The sequence below is a fragment of the Fulmarus glacialis genome, unplaced genomic scaffold (assembly GCF_000690835.1).
Source record: "Fulmarus glacialis isolate BGI_N327 unplaced genomic scaffold, ASM69083v1 scaffold10926, whole genome shotgun sequence".
Taxonomy (NCBI): Eukaryota; Metazoa; Chordata; class Aves; order Procellariiformes; family Procellariidae; genus Fulmarus; species Fulmarus glacialis.
The window spans coordinates 52,662-69,609 of NW_009220046.1; the positions used below are offsets into that span (position 1 = coordinate 52,662).

A 16,948-nucleotide genomic window follows, 5' to 3' on the forward strand; every position below is an offset into this window, starting at 1 on the left:
TTCTTGATGCAGTTATTCTTTGGCCTCTCAAATTCCAAATGCTGTAGATGATGATAATATGAACTGCAAAGCTTAATTCAGTGCACTACTGTATAGCAAAAAATATTTGGCGCTCTCTTAATCAAAGTAGCCTTAAGCACCATCTTCCATGTCTTGACCAGAGAACCATGCTTCTAAACTAGTTGGTTTGCACGTAGCTATCATAGATGTTAGCTGGTTTATACTGGTCAGTAGTATGACCAATACCTCTATCTCTGAGTAACCCTGCTTCTTCGCTTTGAGTCACAAGGCTCCAGTGAGTGGGAGAAGGAATTAAATGCATATATTTTGCATTTAGTAGATCACATATATTTTCTAAAACATACGGCTTTTAAATATTCAGGAAAAACAATCAGTTGTGGGAAAACACTCTGGAGCAACTCTATTTTCTGTCATCTTTGAGTGCCCTCTAGGGGTGATGTAGATCCAATAATTCTTAAAAGCAGGTATCTGGTATGCACTCTAAAATGAGAGAGACTGTTAATTTTCCTTCCTTTAAACATGTATTAAACTGCTTTCTTTTTCATAGTGGCGTTTCCACAACGATAGACCCATTTTGGGACATCAGTTTGGATTTGCCAGGCTCCTCCACCCCGTTCTGGCCACTGAGTCCAGGGAGTGATGGCAGTGTCGTAAATGGGGAAAGCCATGTATCAGGCACCACCACTCTCACAGACTGCTTGCGAAGGTATGAAATGAGACAAACACAATTTTGGCGGGGTAAAAAGAATTTGGCTTCATTCTGTTCTCCAGGTGGCACTGAACAATGGGAGTAAGTGATGCTTTGTCATGGCATTATCCCCAAACAGCATTTTTATACATATTTTAGGTTTTTGCATAAGAGAAAGTGATAAGGCAAAGAAGGCTCAGAGCAACAGTAGGCCTAACAATAAGCAATCAAAACCAGTTGCTATATGATGCGAAAAGAAAATAAATTTTACATTGGCTGCTGCTAGGCAATGTGGTTTTAAATGATTGAAACCACTAGTGTCTGTCTCCATGTTTTTGGTTGTATTAGCTAAGCAAGCACATAAAGAGAGTTCACAATGCATTTAATATTTACCTAAATTATAACATCAAGTATGAATCTGATTTTGCTCTAAGCAGAGCTGAGGGTCAGCTACTGCCAGCTTAGTTGCGGGGATGGCATTAAGAATTAAAGGAATAGAGCTTTCAAAAAGAAAAGATAATTCTGAGCAGGAAACTTAGGCATCTTGGAAACAGGTAACTGGAGAGAATGTCATGGCTTCATTTACAGTAAACTTGGATCTTTTAGCAGATCTGAAAGTCATTCTCTTGTGGCAAATGCAGATATTTGTCGAAGATATTTGTCTGAGGAAGAAGTTACCTGTAGCCTGGGACAAAGCTAATCCTCCTGAAATAAAAATTCATAGCCTCTGACATCTGATTTCTAACCCTCTACTTTTAAGATCAATAATTTTAAGAAAACAATGGAATTACTACAAATGAGAAATCGCTGATGCAGGAATAAAGAGGCAAAACTGGTCGAATTTTGATTTTCTTCAACATGGGGTTTAGTAGAATCAGAGAGAGATGATGATAGGGAAGGAAAAAACATCCAGGTTCAAAGATACCCTCAAAGAGTATGGATTTTGGAAAGAAGTTGAACTCTAATGGATAAAGAGGATAGATCTAGGTTTTTACCCAAAAATTAGCGAGCAGCTTGAATGTTAGATTCAAACAAGGAAGGTGTGTAACTTCATGTCAACCAGTGTGGCCATGCAACTTGAAGTTGGCTTGAAGAAGGAAGGATTGAGCAGAAATATGGCAAAAACCAGAAAGAGGTAGGCACTCCTAACAACAACAACAACAAATTTATAAACCTTTTTACAGACTTAAGGGAGAAGAAAAAAAAAGAAAACCCCATCAAAAAACAAAACAAAGAACAGAGAATGGTGGTACATAGGCTAGGTAAAGGAAATCTTCTTTTTAATCAAACAAGAGGGGAGACCAGGAGGCTGTGATGATCATCTAACACTGGAGGCTGCATTGGCCATAAACAGAATGAGGCAAGATAGCGTTAGTGACGAGCTGATACCATGTTGCCCTCATGTGCTTAGCGTGTGCATTAATGTAAAATGTTCAATTACATTTCAAAATATTTTGTCTCAAAAATCCTAGTTGTAAAGCAGCATCTGGGGAGATGATTTATTTGCCCCGTGGAAGTCTAAACTGGGAGGAAAAGACTTAGTAGTCCATCCTCCTAGCCTTTTCTGTGCTGACAGTTTCTGAAAAAGTGAGAGGTATTTTGGTTTAGTGTGTTGTAAGAACATAGAGGTAGTATATTTTCTCTAAGCAGTTCCCTATTCTGTAATGGTCTCTTCCTATAGCTCCCTTGAGCAGTTCTGTCTGAAAATTTTGAAAGAGATTTTTCTAGTTGTCAATACTTGGGTTTTCTTGGAAGATACCTGTATTTTGAAAAGAACTTTGTGTTTACAGCCCTTTCCATCTCAGAGCTTTGATCCTAGCCCTGGAGGGCTACAAGCTAGAAGAGTGTCCTGCAGGCTAGCACACAGCTGAGCACAGAAGTCATGTCATCTTGCTTCGGAACTTCCACATCAGTGTTTTTGTTTTTGAAAACAAAAGATCTTTGCTTTTTGTATGAAAATTAGCTGTCCTGTTGTAGGAGATGAACTAACATTTAGCTCCTTTCTCAGACACTGATGCATTTCAGTGCAATGTTCCCAAGTAGAGCACTGATAAATGTCAGATTTGGCTATCTGAACCACAGCACTTTACGTTATTACAGGTGTTGGGTTTTTTTAAAATGACACTTAAAAGCCGTGAACTCTGTCTCTTGTGGTGCCAGTGACCTACAAGTAAAAGTAAAAGAAGTGTTTTCAGCATGTGTGGAAAATATCTGATCATTTTTTGCATCTCTTTGCTTTTTAATATTTTTTTCAGGTTTACAAGGCCAGAACATCTAGGAAGCAGTGCCAAAATCAAATGTAGTGGTTGCCATAGCTACCAGGAATCTACCAAACAACTCACTATGAAGAAGTTACCCATTGTGGCCTGTTTTCATCTCAAAGTAAGTTCACAGGGGGGCAGACAGAGCAGAGGATGTGTATTCCTCTCTGAGAGGATGGGCTAAAGTCCTGGACGTATCTTCTGGCTTTCACTGACTAATCTTCTATGATATAAATTAATGTAAAGAACAGCTTGCATGCCCAGCTAGATTTTCTATTATTAATTCTATAATGTAGCTTTGCAGTATGTCTGTGGGAACCTAACTCATCAGAATCTAGAATCAAAATGGAAGGCTAGTACAATACTTGAACCAGTGTAGAAACTGATCTCCAATAACACTTACTCATCCTGCATGGTAAATTTTTTACCCTACGCTTCTACTGGAAGAATGACACAGAGGAACTCTGCGTTGAAGGAAAAGCATGAAAAAGTTATTGGTTGCAATGGAGAAGGCTGCTTCTATCTTCACAATTTTGATGTAGTTTTCAACATTTCCAATCCAGATTATGTCAGATGCAATGACGGGAATAATGTCATAGTTGGTGCCCTCAAGAAAGTTTAGTCCTTTACAATTTGTGTCTTAAATATAAAGAGTATGACTGTGGTGCAAAGTAGGCAGCTATCGCAGATGAAGGTCATACTGCGTCAAGAGGCAAAGGGTCCTTGAAAAGCGATGCGACAGGCCTTTGTAGAAGCAGCTACCATACCATAGTAATTTAACTGCATCTTCGATCTGCTTGAGCTTTTCAGATGCAGACCTCTAAGGTCTTGAGTGTCTCCTGGGACAGAATGACAAAGTCCTCTCATTGCTAGGCAGCAACTGATGATCACTTACTCATGACCAGTGTTTCAAGAAACCGCTTATCTGATGATGATACTAATGTCACATAAGCTACATAAAGAAAAGCAGCATTTTACTTAACACCATGGTGACTGAAAACAGATTTTAAAATGGCAGCTGATATGCTGTGTACAAATGAAGCTTGTATCCCTTCTTTTTCCCATTGGGGAATGGTGAAATGAAAGAACACACGCTCCAGCCTTTTGCTCCAGAGACTTCGTTCAGTTTTTCAATTCTTACGTGGTTTCTAGGCTTTGAACTGTGGTAAAACACCTGGGTAACTTTAGTAGTGTTGGAAGTAGACCTTTATCTTGTAGCTGTCGTGGCAAAGTGCATGCTGAACTTCGCTGTAGGAAGCAGGCAGTTTTTCTTGTTTGTTTTCCAGTAGCCCTCTAAGCTAGGTCAGTACATTCATACTGGAAAATCTAATAATCTGTGTAACTATAGTGTCGTGGTCTCACTGAGCAAGTCACGGACTGTATTCAAGAAATGATTGTAGTTTGGGATTGTTAAATTACACAGCAACTCCGTATCCAGCGTAGCAGCAATTTAAAATTTATTTTCAAAATCTGGCTTGTACAAAAGCTTGTTAATGAAATGCAGAGGTCTTGACATGAAAACGGAATGCCACAGGAAGGTCTGTATTTCTGAGAAAGGACTGATTCTGCTTGCTACTTGGAAAAAGGTGTTACAGGTGGAAAGAATTGCCTCTCCTGTAACTTACAGGACTTTTTCAGACTGTTTGGGACAATCATGCCTTCAGATGTTCATCCCCATATACCAGCAGTTCTTCAGTTGCATCCTGAGTATTAACCAAGATGATACGCAATGTGATATGCCAGAGATACTAGCCTGACTGGAATAGATAGTAGCACAGTTCCTTTGTTCTTCTTTGGCTGTTTGTGGTCTTCCTGAAGAGCGTTCTTGCATGACTGACTTAAGGTTTCAGGAGTTGCTTGGCTGGCTGCTTGGCTTTTGGGGGGAGTTTTGGGGGTGTTGGGCTCTTGTTTTTATTTTATTTTTATTTCATTATTGCAGAGTAGTTGGCAAGATATGCCTAGGTGATTCTGCTCTTTGGACAGGGCAATGTGAATGTGCTCAACCCCTTTCCTACACTCAGTTCAGTATTTGTGTTATCCAGAAGGAGTGAAGATTTTTTTTGCAAATAAATTACTTTTCCTAAGTGATTGTGTTGTCCTGTCCATGCAAAATGCAAATTTCATTTCATGTGTTAAAGCAAAAAAGAAACACAGAAGATAAGAATTACAGAAGTCTCAGCTTTTCGTGTCTGGATCTGTTGCTAGGGAATTGTTATGGCACCACAATTGGAAAATAATTAACTTGAAGTGTAAATAGAGCAGAATTTCTGAGAAATGGGGAGAGAAGCTGCCTTTAAATAGAAACTCATTCATCTCTTTCTCTTACTTGTTCCTGTTTCCATTTAATGTTCAATTGAGAAGATGAGGAGAGGATGGTGGCTATTGGAGGCTCCTTTTGGCAGAGGGACAAGGCTTTTTTATTATCATATTCCATTTTTGCCTTAATTTGAATTGGTATTCCTGTGTAGGCTTGACTCCTGTCACCTGAGATGATTGGATGGGTGGATTAAGTGTGTGAATCTGATGGCAAGCTCACATTGTCACCAGTTTTGCGTGCTAGTGTAGGCAGCAGCCATATATTTGAATAGTGTGTAGTACAAATGAACACTGGTTTGGGCAAAGGCTGTGTGTGCTATCTCAATGTATTTTTTTCTTAATGTCAGTTGGGAATAAGTTTGTGTGTGTAGATATTAAGGTAAACAATCTAATGAATACTGTCTTTTTCCTCCATAAATTGTGGTTTATTTTCCTGGTAGAAATGTTTTAGCATTTACATGGGGGATCCCAGTCCAGCTAGTTGGTGGAAAAAAATCTGGGAGTGTCCCTGGCGACTGACTGCTAATATGCTTTCATGTCATTGTTCCTAAGCTTAGGACATTTACAAAAGACAGAAAATTTAGCCTTTCTCTAAAGAAAAAAAAAAATTCTTCCACTTTGTCTCCAGCGGTTTGAACACTCAGCCAAACTGAGGCGAAAGATCACTACGTATGTCTCATTTCCACTGGAGCTGGACATGACACCATTCATGGCTTCCAGGTGTGTACCAAGTTCAAAATACCCCAAAGACCTGGACAGAACTGTTTACCAGTTCATACATGTGCATCATGAAACATGGAACATCCTTGAATCAAGGTTGTAGAACAGTATGTATAATGATACTTCTGCTGTAAGCTTCTCCTTGAAATGTGCATCTTTTCTAAACTAATTTTTAGATGAACTATTGAGTTTTGTGTGCCAGAAAAGGCTTTATATTTAAACATTAATTTTTTTTTAATTGATGTGTGTTATGTTTCTGGTTGCATGTTAAATTTATAGACTCAGACCCACCGTGCCTTCAGCTCTCTGCTTTGGTCCCATCACCTGAGTGATCCCCATCAGTCATCTTGTGTAATTAGGCAGACTAGACATAACCTAATGCCTAACCTAGTATTTCTGAAGTTATAAAAATCCTTCCTCTTTATTCCTGCACACATGCAAATCTGGGTTTTTTTGTTTTGTACCTTCAACTTCTGTTTAGAGAATGCTGCAAGAAGAAAAAACAGTCTAGATTAAATAGGTATTTCTAATTGGTACTTAAACAGAAACAGTAAGACTTCTCCCACCTCTCAGGCTTGTGAAAGACATGACATTTATATAAATACACCTTTATGAAAGGAATTTTATTAGCTCGTTAACGAGTATTTGTCAGGTATTCCATTCAAATATAAATTAAATCTGAATATTCTCTTGTATATCTGAAGCAATGCAGAAAGCCCCAAAACATGGCATCTCTTAACGCAGGGGCTCTATTTGATGCTAAAATTTTACTACTAGTTTCAAGCTTTGCCTGCCCCCCACCCTACCCCCCACTCCCAGGAGAAAAGTAGATGCTTCTGCCAGGAGAGAAAGGAGAGCCCTGAAGCTCTGTTAAATAGTGTTATATTAAGAATATGTGGTTTATTCCAGTATATTCTGGAGATTTTGAGACTTCCCTGTTCCTCTGTGGTGAATTCTCCCTGGATAGAACAGGCTCTGCTGATGAAAGGTATCAAGCATAATGGAATATAGATGGGATAATCAGCAGGCATAACTCAGTAATCTGAATTTCATTGGCTATGAAATCAACAGCATAATCCTATTGCTGCTGTCAAAACACAAAATGAATTTACAAGTCAGAGCCAGGATGATTGACCCATCATAGGATAAAGGATTGATGTAATTAGATATTTTTCCAGGTTTAAAATACAAATCTTTTTCTTAAACTGTCTTTAAGGTTTCTGGATAGGACATTTGATGTAAACAGATCTGTATTTGCAGTGCTGAAGCCTTGACCGGGAGGAGAAATGGTGTTTCTTATGTAGCATTGCTGTGAGAACAAATAAAGCATCTTTAGCATCCTAATCAGCAGCCCTTCTCTGCTGCTAAGCAGCATTGTGCTTTTGAATAAGGACCTGGATTCGGCAAACAGGCTGTGTCATGTAAAACCTATTTCCTCGGTTTGGGAAGCCACTGCTTTAAGTGACTGGATTTTTGTGTGTGTGTGTTGCAGTAAAGAGAGCAGAATGAACGGGCAATACCAGCAGCCGACGGATAGTCTAAACAATGATAATAAGTAAGTGGTACATTCCATGACTCCTATTGTGAAAGGTAGTTGGCTTCTAGAAGGAGATACACAGTCTGCTGTATATCCTGCAGTGCAAAGTGCATTACCATATTTGACAGCACAGTAAGTCTGAGCTGTTGCAAAATAAAGCTTCATTCACTACAATTGCTTACCCTTTCATGGTTTTGTGGCAGCTGACTTTCAGATCTGAAGGTAATAACCCCAGCAATCGGTCTACGAGCAAAATTAAAAGCTATGGTTACAGTATTAAAAGGGATGGGTGTTTCCTTTAAATAATCCTACTTCTATTGCAATAGCAAAGGGAGTTCCGGAGGACCGAAAGAAAGTTTATAGAACACTGACACTCAAAGTCCCAAGTAGATGACCCCAGTAATTCTGGGGTCTTTTGGTCAGGTATTGATTCCAGTCAGAATAAGTGATGGGCTGATATGGGACTTGCTCAAGAGTGTAAAGGGAGTGTAGTTGAAACCAATATCCATAGCTTTGTGGGAGTAGAGATGGTCGCACAAACCTTATCTTTTTTTTAATACGGTTACAAGTGTGGTTGCTACAGTCGTGTGCTGATGTTGTGTATTTGAATTCTTCAAGGCATTTCATTTGGCACTAAAAGCTTCATTAAGAAACTGGAATCACACAATAGATAGATTTAAAAACTAGCTAACTAGGTCTTAGTGCAGTTGTCATACAAGCAGATACCAGGCTGGTGTTATGTGTGGTCCTATAGCGATTGATTCATTAGATGTATGGTGTTTAATAGTGTTAGCAAAGGTCTGAAAGAAAACACAACTGATCACTTTTGAGGTTTGCACATGACTTAAGTTGGAGTTGTTGTCAACAATGAAGAGGATTAGGTAATGAGAGCAGAGGCATCTGGGCTGCTTAGTAAGCTGGATGCCAGTAAACAACCGGGGCATCTTAGAATCCTCCATCTAGGACTAGAGAGTGGTGTCCATCCTAGTTGGATTAAAGGAGGCCACTAGGAAGAGGCTGACTTTATAAATCAGTGGCTCTGTAGACAGTCAACTGAATAGGTCCCTTGTTGCGGCACCGTGTCTAAAGAGCTCTAAGCGTGAATTTTGAACGTAAGTAGAACATATCAAGTGAGATTAGAGAGATTATTTTACCATTGTGCAGCAGTGTTTGTATCCCAGTTTGAGGATAGCATTTTAAGAAAGAGTTAAAAGAGAGTGGAGAACATTTGAAAAAGAGCCACAAGTATATTTAAGACTGGAAACAAAATCTTACCTTAGAACAGAAAAGCCAAGGACTTCAGTCTTCCCCTTTTTAAGAAAAGAAAAGGAAAAAAAGTTAAGAGCAACTTGATCAGTCTGTCAGTATCTTTCTTTGGAACAGAGATGTGTCTGCTAGTTTTCAGGCTAGCAGGCGAATGCACAGCAGGATGTGAAAGCTGGAAGTTGAGGCTGAGTATATTCAGTATTCAGAACAGGTACAGACTTTCCAGATTAAGGACAATTAATCAGTACAGTAATTTATCATTAGAAATATTTAAGATTACCTCCTTCCCCATCCCCATACCTCAAATGCGTTTTTTCTGGTTCACTAGAGTAACTATTTCAGGGAAGTAGGTTAGACTAGGTAATCAGTGGTCCTCTTCAGGAATGCATCGATATTGATCTATTTTAGAACAAAAATATTTGGAAGCCAGTATTGGTAAAGCTGACAGCTGTCATCAGACGGCAGTGTTGCAGTAATAGCAAGACAGAAAAAGAAAAATGTGGTTCTTTTCCCTGGGCAAGGATGCCCTCTTCCCAGCTAATGTTAAGAGCTGGTGTTTTATTGATGGATCAGATCCTTTGCTATTTCTATTCGTGTTTATGAACACAAGCTTCTGCCTGTCTAAAATGTCAGTTGTTTTTCCCCTTTTGATCCACTTATTCATTAACTCTTTTCTGTACCAGGTATTCCTTGTTTGCAGTAGTTAATCACCAGGGAACCTTGGAGAGTGGGCACTATACCAGCTTCATCCGGCAGCACAAGGACCAGTGGTTCAAGTGTGATGATGCCATTATCACCAAGGCTAGCATTAAGGATGTGCTAGACAGTGAAGGGTAAGTTGTGAACTGGAAAGGGGAAAGGAAGGGAAACTTGGACCTTTGTTGGGTTTTCCTTACTTTCAGTTGAAAGACCCTTTCATCATAGAGAAGACTTAATTTCTGTCTTTGAATATCTAATGTCTCTCTCTGTATATGTATCAGTGCTTCAGAATGTTGCTTTATAATGCTGGATTGTTGAAGGAAGAAGAGGGGAAGGACAAGGGACATCGGCTGACTCTGCAGTGTCTGTAACTGGTGCTCATGTCCAAACCCTGGCTTGCTAATGGAAGGGACTCTGAAAACCAAAGTGATGTGATCGTCCAGTGTAGGAGCAGGGGTGTTCCAAGTGTTTATCTCCATGACACGATCCAATCTTTGTCTGCAGAACCTTTGCATTACTATGAGTGTGAAAGATTTGAAGAAAAGCCATTAAGAAAATACTGTGAACCAGAGTGGCAAGGCTATATGGGGGGCAGGTATAGAACACAAGCTGTCTCTTAGCTCGTGGCTTTAAATTGATTTCAGATTGACATTATGGTTTCAGATATTTGCATTAGACAAGTATTGGGAGTGCAGAGCAGTAGTTTGGGAAGCATCTCAGTGTTCCTCATTTGAGGGGAGCATTGGGGACTGGTATATGTTTAAAGAGTAAGGTAACTTAAAATCTGAAGTCTTAATTTTGCATTTTTAACTATGGACTTGGTACTGGAAAGATAAGCCTTTATTGTTCTTGTTTTAATTATTCCTGACATTTCCGTGGATTGCTGCAGGCACACATGTTCAGTTTGTAATTTTTTTTAACAGATTTTCCTGTTTTTTCATTTTTTGAACTTCAACCAGGAAGTAAAAAAATCTATCCTATAATATCTGAATTTTAGTGTTAAATGATTTGACAAGGTAACTTCTGCTTTGAGGTCAGCAGAAAAATGAGTTTGTTTTTTCTTCAATGACAAGTGGCTAGCTCTGGTCCTCAGATGGGGTATGTCTGCGGAAAACACTGCCATAGGCAAGGAGGAGAGGATATGCGACGCAACTGCTGCCCATCCGTCTCATGAAAGGCTGGTTTGAACTCAGATCCATTTTCCCTGGTTCAGATAAAGGCTGACGCTAAGTAGATCTGCTTTATGTAAGGAAAGCTCCATAGGGCGTGAGATGGAACAATAATAATTGGAAAGTCTCAAAAGTGCTTTGAAGCGTTTTAAGAGAGTCATGCAGTGACCCTGTCAGTGTGTGGTGTGTAAAGAGTACGTAGAGATGAGTCCAGTTTCCCTCTGACACGTGACTGCTTGAGGGCTGGGCTCTGTTATGTAGCAGTACACATAAAGTAATTAAGGATAGGAAGAATTTCATCCTATTAAAACACCAGATTTGAGTACAGATTGAGACATTAGATATTTGAGTTGTTTTTGATTGAGACACATGAGTTTTCACCCACATGCCTGGTTCTTCGTTTTGCTTCTGTAGCAGTAAATGGCAGACAGTTTGCAATAATCCTAATGTCTGATGCTTTGGTAATGTGACTCCAAAGCAACAGTTGCATCTTAAAGCACCTCAGTTGTATTTTGTGTCATGATAGTGTTAAATGGATGCTGCCTGTCTGGGCACCAACACGGTCCAATCTTCCGGAGCTTTCAGCTTGTAAGTAAATTGTACAACAAGAGGGTTTGACTGTTTGATGTACAACTGTTCAGTTTCCTGAGTTGCTGGTAAAATTATTTCAGCTGGCTTCCCTCCTTCTCATCCATGGTTACTGTAGGGAACTGGCATGTCCCTGGAATCGCTTCAAATTGAAAAGAAAAACAAAATTAATAGTCCTCATTTTTTATCATCGCATCAATGGAAATACTCATCTGCTCCGACGCACAGCAGAAAGCTGAAAACTGTACCTCTGCTTTCTTGCAGATATTTGCTGTTCTATCACAAACAGTTCCTGGAGTATGAATAGCCTTACCCAGCAGCTTGTCAGATATAAACAAGGAAGAAAATAAGCAAGCCTTCTGAATCGACACACAAACCTACCTGAAATGAAAAGACCCATTAAAAAACAACTAGCACTGAGCTGTAACAGGACCTACTTGACACTGACTCAAAGCCTGGCGGAGTAAGAAATGAACAATGTCCAACGTGTATGCAGTCCCGCAAGGACAGAAAGGGGGAAAAAAGAGGCTACAGTCAGTCACTTAACAGAGGAAATATAAAATGAAAGGAATGCTCTGGGTGGGGGAAATGGGAGCAGAGGAGTCCGGGCACTGGTACATCTCCTATGTTCCTCCAAAATGTGTGTGGGAAGGCAAGGGGTTATACCCTCATCTCCATAAAGCATCTTCTCCATTTGGTGCTTCAGCTCCAACGACCAATCATATAACAGTTAAAATTAAAAATCCAAGCCCATTTTTTATGCATATGGGTCTGAAAGCAGTAGAGTGGAGGAGGAGGGGATGACACAACTAAAGGACTTTGCAAGTATCTTTTTATTTGTGAATTTTAGTTATTAAATAAATACAGTATGAAACTATTAGGCTCTTTTTTTTCAACAACCATAAAAGAAATCCTGGATTGTGGAACTGAAGCTACAGTACTAAGACAGGTTTTCAAGCATGCCTGCTTGCACAGGTAATGTTTAATGCCATCGGACTGCTCATCAAAAGCATCAGCACAGATTCTTTTCTGTTTGAGCCCTTTTTTGTTTTGTTTTCTATAAATAGCTATTTTCTTAATTTTTTTCCTTTTATTCCCTTTTTTCACGAGAATGAAATTCATAAATGCAACCATCAGTAAAAATGAATGAATTGGCGTGTTTATACTGTAAGAGTGGTCTTGGTTCTTTTTTTAAATCTTGTGAATAAGTTTGAATTTCTCAAAATTGCTTGTTTTGTTGTTGCTGGTTTCGGTTTGTTTTTTCCCCTGCTGCCTTCCAAAGGCATATATATGACACTTGAAAGAACCTCAGTATTGAAAAATGTACCATCTGTTAGAAACGGTTGCTGTTGGGGGCAGCACTGAGCGATAGATCTGCTGCTACTGAGCACTTCTGCAGTGCACTCGGTTTTTAAGTAAACAACACGTTTTCCTGGTATGTGCTAGGCTGGTATTGGTTCCTTGTATCCTCCCACATGTATTAACTCCTCACGTACTCTTCGCCTCCGTATTGGTGTCCTTAGCTTGCAGCACTTGGTGCACCAGCTTACTCTGGCTTTGTCACAAACGCAGTTTTGCTCCTTTTCTCCCCCTTCACCGCTGTCTTTTGAAAGCAGCTTGTTGAGATACCAGCAGTAACCGCTGGTGTACTGTATCTTGCTGTCAGGAGGCTGGGCTGTGGATTGAATTGCAGCCTGCGAGAGAAACGATTCAGAACATAGAGCTGAAATGGGCAAAAATAGCTTCGTTCTCCCTTCCTCAGGGAACCTATGTGGAGCTATGTGTAAGAGTTAGGCACTGTGTAAATTGGTGTAGAAGTCACACCAAAAAGGTCATTAAGTTCTGCATATATATCCAGACAGCCATTCTTTGACTTTACCAGTGTGGTTAAAAACAGTTGGATTGCTCCAACTTCTTAGATTCTGTGCTCTAGAAATGAGTTACAGGTGTCTAACCTGCCTGAGACAGAGGTGGGAAGTGATCTGATTAACAGAAGAAATAGGAGGAAAATAAGGGAAGCAGGTTTGTTTGTTTTTTAAATGAGCATCTTACAAGAGCAGCTGAACAAAAGGACGGTGGAATTGCATTTCATTTTTACACAGACTGGAAGAGTACAAGGCAGTTTTGTACATCAAGAGATCTCTGTGGCAGCTTGCAACAGGGAAGGAAGAAGGGACAATTAATTGAAGCACCTTGAATACCAAATCAGACACAGAAAATGTACCGAACAGTGTGGGAGTTACCTAGGCAGCCTGATTTCTGCAGAAGTGATAGCATACTCGGGTTTTGTAACCTGTCTTTCCAAACACGCTTGAAATAGTTTTCAATTGTAATTGGGTGCTGCAAGATTTAACCTGAGCGTTCTTGTCGCAAATGAAAATCGGCTGGAGAAATGCAGATGAATGGCGCACCCGCAGGAAAGGGGGCCCCTCCCTCCCCGAATTGGGCACGCTATCGTGCAGATGCTTGACGGCGCTTTCTGCTACCTTTTAATAATGCAGCAAGCTTGCAGAGGAAGACAAGAATCAGCCTTTCATTATTCCCAGGGCTGCTGCAGTTGGCGTCCGCACCTTGTCCTGTTGCTGGAGGAGGAGTGCCACCGCGCGGCAGATGGGTTTTGCGGCGCGGGGATGCCTTTGCTTTGTGATGCTGAGGTCTGAGCCTCTGGCTGCTTTTTTTGATGCTGGAGCCTGGAACAAATGAATTCTGTTTTCCACTAGCACGCGCTTGGCCACCGGAGCTAATGCAGTCTGTTTCGTTAATCCTTTAGAAACAAATTGGTTAGGGACGATGCCAGCCACATAAATCAGCCTTAATTTTTTTCCCCACCCCTGTAAGGCTGGTGAAGAGGGCTGTGCTCTGTGCAACTGCACCGGTACAGATGGTTTTCAGTGGGAGATAGAGGGTGAGGTAGATTTCAGTGCTCTGTTTCTGGTTTCAAAAGAATTCCTGATGTATTAAAAGCTGTTATTCTCTTCTTTCCCCCGCCACCCCCTGTGTCTCTCCCTGAACCGTACCCGGCATGTTTCTATTTCCAGTAACAGTAAATCAGCACAGGTTGCTAGAGGAGGAGAGAGCATTTTCCCCTCTTCCTATAAAAATGGAAGAACAGCTGCTGTCACACGAGCAGCACTACCCCTCATGATGCTTTTTCTCAAACACAGCCTTCTCTTACCCTCATCTCTTCAGAAGCAGCCACCCAGCTCGTACACTGGGTTTATTCCCTGCAGAACCGGGAGGTTTCTCTGTGCAGAACTCTCTTAACGTCACCTTTAGGAAAACGCCGACCACAAAGCGCCTTGCTGTGCAGCAAGACGCTAACGAATGGCTGATGAAGTTATGCCTCCCTGATGTGCTGGCAGACAGCAGTGAAAGGCTGCCTCCTCCATGAGCGATGACTGCGCTGCTTCAGCTGCTGACCCTCTTCATTTCGGGGAGCAGTTTGGGGTTGACTTGTTTATTTTGAGGTACAGTTTTATATCAGCACAGCTTAGTCTGTTGTGAGGAAGCATCTGCAGAAATGACTGAAAACAAAGGCTGGTGTGGTGATGCAGGCTCATGTTGGAGTGTGTGTTCTGTTATCTACCAGCAATGAACATGGCTCTACATAGGGCACAAAAATACAAAGTGGCTTTTGGTATAATATTTTCGTGTCCCTCAGCCACTTGACTAGAGATAAAGCTTTACTTGATGCTGGTGCCTAATGAAAACCTGAGCAAAAGCAGAAATATGAGAATTAATTAAACCCCCAGATGGATGCTTTTGCTCAAAATCATTGCCCTTAATTCCATGTAGTTTAACTCATCCCAGCAGTAACTGCTTGTGTCCCATACTTACCATGTCCCTCTAATATTCAAAGTGATGTCTCCAGGTGTGCTCCATCAGAGCTGTTGGCCAGTGGCTGCAAATGTGATACCAAATCCCTGGATTCCTCTTGGTTCTCCAGCATCTAAGGGTTGTATCTGGGAGCCTGTGTATTATTCTCGCTGCTGATTTGTTCAAGTTGCTCCATTTTACCTTTTCTTTTATATGCTGATAACAGTAGTTACATTCCCTGAAGAAGGAGAGCACGTCTGTGAGGGTGAGGAATGCTCCCCTCTTGCGTATCGATGCTGGAGAGAAGGACTTGGCTTCTGATGAGTGTTTTCCCCAGTTTCTGGGACACAAATGATGCTGGCTGCCGTAGGGTGTGTTGCTGCTTCCTCCGTCTACTGCAGCTGGAGAAACCAGAGAAGCGCCAAGCAGCAGCCTGGACAGCGTGGTGACGGGAGGGACAGCCCCAGCCCAACACCGGCTCTGCCTCGGTGCGAGAAGGCGAGTGGCCTCTTGGGCCAGCTGGAGCAGGAGCTGCTGCTTGCCAGTGCCACGCAGGGTGAGCTCTTGTGCTAGCTGGCATAAATGCTTTCCTAAAAGCTTTCTCGTTTAAATAATTGATGCCTCTTGATCCTCAAGAGATGCCCTAATTGCAAAACTGGTGGCACACGTTCCGTTACTTCTATCCTATTTTTAAATAAGGTTCTGAATCTCCTCGCACAAGTAGCGTGGCCGGGGGTTCCCACGGGTGACGAGTGCCTGTCCCTGGAGGTGACACTTTGAGCGTCCGCAGGGCACCGGAGCCGGGCTGAAGCCGTGCGTCCCCAGCGCTGCCCACAGGAGCTCCGTGCTGGGAAGGGGCATTATGACGAGGCGCCGCGTCTGCTTACGAGTTTTCCTTCTCCTGGAGCCCCCGTCCTCACTGGGAAGCGCTTGGGCAGAGGGGGGCACGGGGCTGGGGGCTTTCCCAGCCCCGGTGCCGGTGGGGATGTGCTGGTGCTGCCCCGGGGTAAGTGCAAAACGCTGCAGAGGCTGAGAGGGGGAGGCTGCAGGGAGGGGAAACCAGGAGGAGGAAGAGAGGCAGTGCTTTTGGTGCCAGGGAGGCCAGGAGGCCGGTGGGGGGAGGCCCAGCCTGAGCGGGAGGTCAAGCTGGTGGGGAGGCCAGGCAGGAGTGGGAGGCCCAGGGAAAGTGGAGGACATAATGCTGTAGGAAGCCGTAGAGGGAGCGGGACACTGAGCAGCAGTGGAGGGTGAGGAGAGGCCGAGAGGCTTTGGGAGGGCAAGCACAACCAGGAGCCTGACGGATAACAGGGGCAGGGCAAAAGGCTGAGGGAGGTGGAAGAGGAGTGTGAGGATGAGCAGGAGCGGAGGCTGAGCAAGAATGCGAGTGGAGACTCTTGGGGAGACTACAGGGTGTAGGAGAGGAAAGGCAGAGCAAGAGCGGATGCCGGAAGACGACGGGCAGGCAAGAAAGAGTAAGACCGAGCTGGAACGGACACCGAGAGACTGGGGGAAGCTGATGTAGGGGTTAGTCTATACAAAGATGCAGGCTGAAGAGAAGTTGAGGCTGAGCAGGGGTGGGAGGCCAAAAGGGGGGTGGGAGGCCGAGGAAGAGTTGAGGCTGAGCAAGGATGGGAGGCCCAAAGGGGTTGGGAGTCTAAGGAAGAGTTGAGGCTTTGCAAAGGTGGAGACCAAAAGAGGGTGGGAGTCTGAGGAACAGTTGAAGTTGAGCAAGGGTTGAGTCCAAAAGGAGGTGGGAGTCCAAAAGGGGGTAGGAGGCTGAGAAAGAGTTGAGGCTGAGTATGTGTGTGGTCCAAGGTGGCTTTTGGAGGTTTAGAGGAATTGGGATGCTAATGATGCCATGGTATTT

At 42.3% G+C, this 16,948-nt stretch overlaps 1 protein-coding gene across 2 annotated transcripts in view; it reads left to right on the plus strand.

Moving 5' to 3' along the window:
- Window positions 1-12,433, plus strand: part of LOC104078820 (ubiquitin carboxyl-terminal hydrolase 22) — a 57,068-nt gene extending 44,635 nt beyond the window's left edge. For both annotated transcript variants that reach the window (XM_009580607.1, XM_009580608.1), the window contains 6 exons: window positions 569-727; window positions 2,965-3,091; window positions 5,915-6,006; window positions 7,499-7,561; window positions 9,493-9,642; window positions 11,530-12,433. In XM_009580607.1, the coding sequence (XP_009578902.1) occupies window positions 569-727; window positions 2,965-3,091; window positions 5,915-6,006; window positions 7,499-7,561; window positions 9,493-9,642; window positions 11,530-11,572 (634 nt within the window). In that variant the 3' untranslated portion in view covers window positions 11,573-12,433. The remainder of the gene's footprint in view (window positions 1-568; window positions 728-2,964; window positions 3,092-5,914; window positions 6,007-7,498; window positions 7,562-9,492; window positions 9,643-11,529) is intronic.
- Window positions 12,434-16,948: the final 4,515 nt, after the last annotated feature.